Here is a 9,137-nt window from a genome sequence, read left to right on the forward strand (position 1 = left end):
AAAGGAATGAGGGCCAAGGTTAATGGGACTGCAGGGAAGCCTGTAGTTTGGTATCTGATATCTACCAGATAACAGGCGGGGAATGGTTTAGTAAAAAGGGAGTTAAATGGGTTTTCCCACAAACAAAAGAAGGCCCTATGCACGGTATAGTACCTAACTTGCTGATCAGTGGGGGTGCTGAGACCCCCACAGATCACAAAAACTAGTGGTCCGATGGAGTCCCATGTACCTCCTTCGACCCCTTGTTACTTCGTCAGACTAATGGAGCAGACAGCCGTGCATGATCATTCTGCTGCATTACTCTCTATGGAGCTGACGGAAATTGCCGTGCGCCGCGTATTTGTGATCTGTGGGGGTCTCAGCACCAAGATCACCACTGATCAGGAAGTTAGGCCCTATCCCGTGGATAGCCCGAAGTAGGGAATTCTAGAGAATTAGTGCAGCTTGGCCGAAGTCCTGGAGATGTGATTGGGAGGTTCAAACTACAGAAGAGGATAATCTAAGATCACTGGCAGATCAAAGAGCACATGTTGGGCCATAGATTGTTATGAGAAAGGAGAGGTAGGGAGGTGCAGCATTATGCAGAGCTTTGTGGATGAGGGTGATTAATTTAAACTGCATTTGGTATAAGACAGGCAACCAGTGCGGTGACTGACATAGAATGGAGGAATAGAGGTATAGAGTTTTAGCTGCAAATTCAACCAGTAAATTCTTTGTATTTTTTTTCCTTCTCTAGGAAAGACTTTGAGATAAGTCAGCTCAACTCGCGGATTGAAGATGAGCAAATGATGAGTGCTCAGTTACAAAAGAAAATCAAGGAACTTCAGGTAATTTGGGATTTTCCTCAATGAAATTATTGTTGACCTTGTGTTACTAGTACGCTGGTAGCTCAAGTAAATTGGAATAAAAGGTCAGTGTGTAGTGCATATGGACGTTGACAAGGTTTTGTGGTCCAGTCTTTGAGCCTACAACTGATTCAGCGATTTCATCAGAGGTGATTAAGTGAAGTGGCCCCACATATTGTGGTGTTCTCTTCTGCAATGGGACTTATAGAAATTTTAGAGTTCTATTACACCAATTACTGCTTTTTGACATATAGGCTCGTATCGAAGAACTGGAAGAGGAATTAGAAGCAGAGAGAGCTACCAGAGCAAAGGTGGAGAAACAACGCTCTGAGGTAGCCAAAGAGCTGGAGGAACTGAGTGAGCGTCTGGAAGAAGCTGGTGGGGCCACATCTGTTCAAATTGAAATGAACAAAAAGAGAGAAGCTGAATTTTTGAAGTTACGCAGAGATCTGGAAGAAGCCACCCTTCACCATGAAGCCACTGCTGCCGGTCTGAGGAAGAAACATGCAGACACTGTGGCTGAACTTGGAGAACAGATCGACAGCCTGCAGCGAGTGAAGCAGAAACTGGAGAAGGAGAAAAGTGAGATGAAGATGGAACTGGATGACTTGTCTTCCAACATTGAACAACTCTTAAAAAATAAGGTGACGTTTCTTTCTATGATTTTGTTAAAATCAGCAATGGACTTTATAGTGTAAGGAAGACATCTACAGAGTCTAAAGATTTGTTCTGATTATAGGGGAACGCAGAGAAGTTATGCCGAACATATGAGGACCAACTAAGCGAAGCAAAATGCAAAGTAGATGAGTTACAACGACAATTAGCCGATATGTCTTTACACAGAGCAAGGCTACAGACAGAGAATGGTAAGATTACTCAAAGCTAAAAGTAATAATCCAGTGTATTATTGTATAAGTGAGGCCTATAAAACCGCAGTACCTAATACAGGCAGCAGGTATACAGAGCAGAATAAACAATGATGAGGTCGTAGTGTCTGTCAGAGAATCCCAAACCCTTCATCTCACCTTCTAGGACAGTGGTGGCGAACCTATGACACTGGTGCCAGAGATGGCACTCGGAGGCATCTCTGTGGGCACGCTGGCTGTCTCCCAGGCACAGTTTGCCAGACATGGCACCTTCCTGCAGTCTCAGGCAGTCCAAGTAGTGCCCTGCTATTGTAAAGTGCCCCATCCTGTGCTGCCTGGTTCTATCTGAAGAGTGAGAAGGTGTGGACGGGGTCGAATTGGAGCTCAAAGATTCTGGTAGCAATAAGTTTGTTACTGCCTAAATTGCTGTGTTGGTACTTTGGGAAAACCTAGTGTGTTTTGGGTACTCGATTTCTAAAAGGTTCGCCATCACTGTTCTAGGGTGTCATAAATGTAGACCCTAACAGTTTAATATAGTTGATTTGGAAAAACCCTTCAGGTAGGACCTTTATATCTCAAACTTAAAATCTTTTCTTCTTACATGGATTTTTAGGAGAATTAACGCGTCTTCTGGAGGAAAAGGAGTCTCTTGTGAACCAGCTGAGCCGAGGCAAAGCTTCCTTCACTCAGAGCATTGAAGAGTTGAAAAGGCAGCTGGAAGAAGAGACCAAGGTACATGTGCCATTGCCCCTGCTTATGACAAGGGAAACTTTTTTTTACATTTTTTTGACAAAAAAAGCCATGATAAATACCACTTTCTTTTTTAGTCAAAAAATGCATTAGCACACGCACTGCAAGCATCACGTCATGACTGTGACCTTATGCGGGAACAATATGAAGAGGAACAGGAGGCCAAGGCAGAGTTGCAAAGGTCTCTGTCCAAGGCAAACGCAGAGGTAGCTCAGTGGAGGAACAAGTATGAAACTGATGCCATTCAGAGAACGGAAGAGCTGGAAGATGCCAAGTATGTTTTACCCTCACAAAAAACTTCAATTTATCACAAATGTTCTTGTGCATAAACATTTCAGTGACTCTTTTTCAGGAAGAAGCTGGCAGCCCGGCTGCAGGACGCTGAGGAGGCAATAGAAGCCGCAAATGCAAAGTGTTCTTCACTAGAAAAGACCAAACATCGTCTCCAAACCGAAATCGAAGATTTGGTCATTGACTTGGAGCGAGCAAACTCCGCTGCTGCTGCATTAGACAAGAAGCAAAGAAACTTTGACAGGATCCTGACAGAATGGAAGCAAAAATATGAGGAGACCCAAGCTGAGCTGGAGGCCTCACAAAAGGAGTCCCGCAGCCTGAGCACCGAGCTCTTCAAGCTGAAGAACGCATATGAGGAGTCTCTGGACAATCTAGAGACAATGAAGAGAGAGAACAAAAATCTACAAGGCAAGTGAACAATAATATCATGATATGAACTTAAAGGACCCTTGTCAGGGTGATTGGGACACTAAAGAACCCACATGTCCTTATGGACCGGTGGTTAATGTCCCACATCACCCTTTAGGTATTCCCTTTGTGCCTACTGTTAAATTTAATTTAACTCAAATCGGTTCGAGCCCCTTGCGTCTGCGCAGTCACGGAGTGGAGCTTGCACAATAAAGTTGAACCATTATCTACTTATTTCCCCTGCAGTGGGCACTAAAGAGGTCAAATAGTATTACCTTTTAACTGTTTAAGAACAACCTGTGTATATATGGTGGTGGGCAGTCCCGATACCCCAAGTAGGCATCATAGCATGGGTTAAAACTTATTTTTGACTAAGCAATTGTAGGTCGGGCCCCCTGCCATATTACTACTGTAGCTTTGTGTAACGATTGTTACTTTCTCACCTTCAGAGGAGATTGCTGATCTCACCGATCAAATAAGTTCCAGCAGCAAAACCATTCACGAACTTGAAAAGGTGAAGAAGGCCCTAGAAAGTGAGAAGAGCGATATTCAAGCAGCTCTAGAAGAGGCGGAGGTGAGTGGGAATACAAGAGTAAACTTCTATCTTACATGTATTGGATTAGCGTTTCACTTCTGATCATATAATGCTCTACAGGGAGCTTTGGAACATGAAGAGAGTAAGACTTTGCGTATTCAGCTTGAGTTATCTCAGATTAAAGCTGATGTGGACAGAAAGCTGGCAGAAAAGGATGAGGAGATAGAAAATCTCAGGTGAGGCTCACTACGGAAATGGTTTAGACAACTAATTCAAATATGTGTTTAAGGCTAGATTCACAGGAGCGTATGCCTGCCGGGGGAGGGAATACATCCTGTACGATGGAGAGGAGGAGGGTTAATGCCATGGGCCATGCATGCAGGGAAAGATAGGACATGTCCTATTTTTTATTTTTTCACTGTGTACAGAGTGGTACCATATCGCTTTGTGCGCCCATTGCCACCTATGAGAGTCATACGTACCCCAAATGGTCCTGTGAATAGGGCCAGCCGGCCCTTCCATATATTCCCCCCCCCCCCATGTTCTATTTCTCTACTCAGCATGTCATGTGACCAGGGTGACATCTTCTAAGGTTCTGTTACATCTGCAATGTCTACCCCATGTGTGTATCTGATCACATGAAATCACAGAAGCCTCCATGGAGGATGAGGAGAAGTAGACTTCCATGGAGGTATGCTGTAATTTCATGTGATCAGATACATACACGCGGTAGGCGCTGCAGATGTAACATGATCTTAGAAAACGTCTTCCTGGTCACATGTTTCTAAGTGCCCAGAGCTCTCAGTGCAGCGGTTTTATTGAAAACGTTTTCCCTTTCAATTCTTAGATTGCAACTTTAAAATTCCACCTATAAATCACATACAAGAATTCAAGGACTTTCTCTTTACGATAAAAGTATATTCAAGTTTAGAAAAAAATCAACTTTTTGCTCTATTTCTGTAGACGTAATCACCAGCGCGCACTGGAGTCCATGCAGGCAAGTCTGGACGCAGAGGCTAAAGCCAGGAATGAGGCCATTAGACTGAAAAAGAAGATGGAAGGGGATTTGAATGAAATGGAAATCCAACTCAATCATGCCAATCGGCAAGCGGCAGAGTCCCAGAAAATGGTCCGACACTTGCAGTCTCAGATCAAGGTCGGTTGTTTATATTCTCCCTATTCCATTTAATCTAATCAGAGAAAGTCTTAATATTTTATGACCTGTATATCTTTGTATACATCTTCCAGGATCTGCAGATTGAGCTGGATGACACCCTAAGGCACAATGACGACTTGAAAGAACAAGCCGCAGCCCTCGAGAGACGTAATAATCTGCTGCTGGCTGAAGTAGAAGAACTGAGGGCAGCGCTGGAACAGGCAGAAAGGGGAAGAAAACTGGCAGAACAAGAACTGCTGGAGGCTACAGAGAGGGTCAACCTTCTGCACTCACAGGTGAGATACACGATGAGCAAAAAGACAACGCTACAGTCTATTGGGCCTTTCTTCCATCATGGAAAATATTTAACTAAACAATAGAATTATGAATATCCTACAAATTTTTTTTTTTATTTTTTACCAAATTAAACATTAGCAGATTTATAACCGATTCTATGTCTAACAAGGGTATAAACGGTGTCAAGAATCAACATCTTTATAATAAAAACAATTAAAATGATTGTTTGGCAATGTAACATACATTGCGGTACTGTTGTTTTGTTATTATTCTGCAAAAATCTTCAGTACAAAGAAAGTTAAAAAAAAATATATATAAAAAATGTATATAATATATAAAATTTTAAAAAATGCATAGATGTTGAAAGTAGCTTACCTGTGTATTGTATTTACCTGCTAGAACACCGGCCTTATCAATCAGAAGAAGAAGTTGGATGCTGATATCTCCCAGTTGACCACCGAAGTAGAAGAAGCCGTTCAGGAATGTCGGAACGCTGAAGAAAAAGCCAAGAAAGCCATCACTGATGTGAGAAATGACTCTAATACTAGTATCTTATATCACAAACAAAGCCTTCAATTTTGCCTGGGGACAGTCTTTAGGGTCTTGGATTAAATTATGGGTGTGTCAACCATGCAGGCGGCCATGATGGCAGAGGAGCTGAAGAAAGAGCAAGACACCAGCGCTCACCTGGAGAGGATGAAGAAGAACATGGAACAAACCATAAAAGATCTGCAGATGCGTTTAGATGAGGCTGAACAAATAGCTTTGAAAGGAGGAAAGAAACAGATCCAAAAGCTTGAAGCAAAGGTACGTGTCACCTGTTACCCAATCATCTCCAAGTGAACAGGTCTGCGATAGCTGGGGCATGTGTATCTATGAGCTTACATGTAGAAAATAATGTTTACCATTAAGTGAGGCAACTGCTATATATTATAGTATTAAAATATCAAACTATTAACACAACTCACAACATGCATATATACTATATACTCTACAACGGTCTCAAGAAGGTAACCTTGAGAATGCTCTTGGGGACTGTACACATTTGAATAATTAAAAGGGCCCTAGAAGGTTTTCCCACCGGGGACCATCAACACTGCTGTTCTATGAATTGGTGCCTACTGACCAAATGGTAACATGTCCTTACTCCGAAAATACATCTTTTAGCAAAAACCCTTCTACATGTTATAAAACTAATTTTTTTAAGTTACACATCCAAATCTGAGTCTGTAAACCAGGAATGACCATGTCTGATAAATCATGTTGGTGACAACAGGTGAGAGAACTGGAAGGAGAACTTGAGATCGAGCAGAAGAAGAATGCCGAAACTCAGAAAGGAATAAGGAAATATGAAAGGAGGATAAAGGAACTCACCTACCAGGTAAGTTCTTCAAATATAAGTTTTTGTACATCATGTGGAATAACATAAGATTCTGTAGACTGTTGAAAGAGAGTGAAAAACACAAGGAAGTGCCCATATAGTCCTAATGTATGGTATTAGAAGACACATTTACAGAGTGATTTGTATCTTATTTCTTACAGACTGAAGAGGATCGGAAGAACCTGGCCCGAATGCAGGACCTGATAGATAAACTTCAGATGAAAGTCAAGAGCTATAAACGCCAGTCTGAGGAGGCTGTAAGTGACCACATCAAACAATGCCACTATATGTAATCAAGGCCAGATTATAGGGAGAGCTCCAGAGGCGCTTGTCCCAGGGCCCCCACCAGCAATGTCCAACAGTCCCCTCACAGCTGTAAGCTGACTGCCATTGGAAGTAATGTGTGCTACCGGCTCTGTGCCAGCAGCTAGGCTAACATGCAAATAGGAGAAACTTTAGAATATACATGATAATTTAGTAATGTGTACCACTGTCTGGCTACATTCAGTGGGGACCTCCACCAGACTCTGTGCCCATGGGGTTCTTACCTACCTTATTCCAGCCCTGTATATAATGAACATACTGTGAATGTGCAATAAGACACCTTTTATGATCCCAAGGTACAATTTTTACCAATTACAGGAGACCCAAGCCAACTCCAACCTACAGAAATACAGGAAGGTCCAACATGAACTGGATGACGCAGAGGAACGTGCAGATGTAGCAGAGGCACAAGTCAACAAGATCCGTGCCCGAACAAGAGAAGCGGCTTCCTCTAAGGTAATCATTACCTTTGTCTCATACATAGATTTGGGCGCCCACTTTAATCGCTGCTGTTCCTTTAATCTATTTGGTGGAGTCACAGAAATTATCCTTTGTGTTTGAGGTGTAAGTTAGACATGAAAAATATGCTGCTTTGTTGCCTGTGCACCCTACTTCTACTGTGTCATGGTAGCTGTAAGTCTCTGGTTACCAATTTTATATTCCTTATCTTTTCTAGCAAAGCTCATTTTTCACTGTAACAGGAAAACACCGAATCCAGGATTCAGTTCAGGTACTGTGCAAGTTTACAGCATATCTGATCATAGAAGTAGTTGTACAGATAACATCCCCAGTGAGCAAAACCCATATACAGTGTAGTCAGGGCCGGCTCCAGGTTTCGGTAGGCCCCTAAGCAGTGAACTCACAAGGCGGCATTAAAAATTCCTGTCCCCTAAAATATTACCTAGTTTATCATACCAATCAGCCCCCTCACACCGTATGGGTTCACTAGATACAGTGACCCTCACATACAGCCTTTTGCGGGCCCCTTGGCATTTGCCCAGTGCTGGTGCTGGCCCTCAATCTTGTGCCTATGGAAGGACCCAAGGTGGAAGAATATGGCATAGGGAGGGATAGATAGATAGATAGAGCGAGCGCATCATCTAGGCCTGTATTCCTATTATATAGTATATTAGGTCTGGCTGGTGTTGCTTTAAAGAGAACTTGTCATCACATTTGCACATATACAGCTTGTGGCAGGTTCCTTTAGAGCCCTATTAACTTAATAACACCCTGTTAGCTAAAAATTGTTTCCCTTAAATCCACATAAATCAACTTTAGGTTATATTCCCTGGTATGAGAGGGGGCGTGTGTCCTGCACGATCAGACCACCACCCCCCATCTACTCCTCCCCATATCCTATGCCTCTTCTTAGCATGTTATGTTACAAGGGTGACATCATCACGTCCTTTACCCTCCTAATATTAGCAAACTGCACATCGTGCATATATCTGATCACATGAAATCACAGCAGCCTCCATGGACTTCTAATTGTGCCCATCTCTATGGATATCATGTGATTAGAAGCATACATGGGTTAGATGTTGAAAATGTTACAGGACCTCAGATTATGTCATCCTGGTCACATGATTTTAAGTGCTCAATGCCCAACAGAGCTCTTCATACAGCAGAATATCATATCCTGTCAATGAAGAAGGTGGTGGTGGGGCAATGCAAGTAAATTTTAATATGCATGACTCAGTGTGAATGACTCATGTCAGCTGCATATACTGTAAGTTTACAAACTAATTTTTGTAACATTGCAGCTTTGGAAATGAACAAATTTGGGTGGGTAAATTTGCTTGGCAGGTTCTTTGAATATTATGAGCTCTGTTTCTTTGCTGATTTCTATGGCTTTTGCAACCTTAACATGAGGTAAAAGCAATGCATGTGCACAGTGTAAAGAGACTTTCTTTTCTTCTTCAGCATGAAGAATGAGCAGATGAGAAGAGATGCTACAATGGCTTCCCGGACAGCTGCAACAGCTGTGCCTGATCCCCAAACTCTCTGATCCCATCCCACCCCTTGTCAACCAATAAAATCTACTGAGGCACAAGGACTGGCATCTGTTCTTGTACGTTCACAGAACATACGTACATACATTTTGGGATAACCATCACTTTAGTTAGCAGAGTTGATCTCTAGTGTAGTGTATTCAAGCATTCCTTGTAAAACCAATGTACCTGCAAGTTATTCTGTACCTGAATGGCCAAGCAACAGAGTTAGGGATATACAGTAGTGTATTCTTGTATGACAATCACTTTACCATTTGGCTCATCTTATA

At 42.4% G+C, this 9,137-nt stretch overlaps 1 protein-coding gene across 3 annotated transcripts in view; it reads left to right on the plus strand.

Moving 5' to 3' along the window:
- Positions 1–8,909, plus strand: part of MYH7B (myosin heavy chain 7B) — a 41,747-nt gene extending 32,838 nt beyond the window's left edge. For 2 of the 3 annotated variants that reach the window (XM_072111858.1, XM_072111860.1), the window contains 17 exons: positions 737–827; positions 1,100–1,489; positions 1,585–1,711; positions 2,325–2,443; positions 2,539–2,735; positions 2,814–3,163; positions 3,613–3,737; positions 3,819–3,934; positions 4,662–4,854; positions 4,947–5,150; positions 5,551–5,676; positions 5,788–5,958; positions 6,428–6,532; positions 6,694–6,789; positions 7,175–7,312; positions 7,533–7,586; positions 8,780–8,909. In XM_072111858.1, the coding sequence (XP_071967959.1) occupies positions 737–827; positions 1,100–1,489; positions 1,585–1,711; positions 2,325–2,443; positions 2,539–2,735; positions 2,814–3,163; positions 3,613–3,737; positions 3,819–3,934; positions 4,662–4,854; positions 4,947–5,150; positions 5,551–5,676; positions 5,788–5,958; positions 6,428–6,532; positions 6,694–6,789; positions 7,175–7,312; positions 7,533–7,586; positions 8,780–8,791 (2,614 nt within the window). In that variant the 3' untranslated portion in view covers positions 8,792–8,909. The remainder of the gene's footprint in view (positions 1–736; positions 828–1,099; positions 1,490–1,584; positions 1,712–2,324; positions 2,444–2,538; positions 2,736–2,813; positions 3,164–3,612; positions 3,738–3,818; positions 3,935–4,661; positions 4,855–4,946; positions 5,151–5,550; positions 5,677–5,787; positions 5,959–6,427; positions 6,533–6,693; positions 6,790–7,174; positions 7,313–7,532; positions 7,587–8,779) is intronic. The other variant, XM_072111859.1, reaches the window with a different exon arrangement.
- Positions 8,910–9,137: the final 228 nt, after the last annotated feature.

The sequence above is a fragment of the Engystomops pustulosus genome, chromosome 6, assembly GCF_040894005.1.
Source record: "Engystomops pustulosus chromosome 6, aEngPut4.maternal, whole genome shotgun sequence".
Taxonomy (NCBI): domain Eukaryota; kingdom Metazoa; phylum Chordata; class Amphibia; order Anura; family Leptodactylidae; genus Engystomops; species Engystomops pustulosus.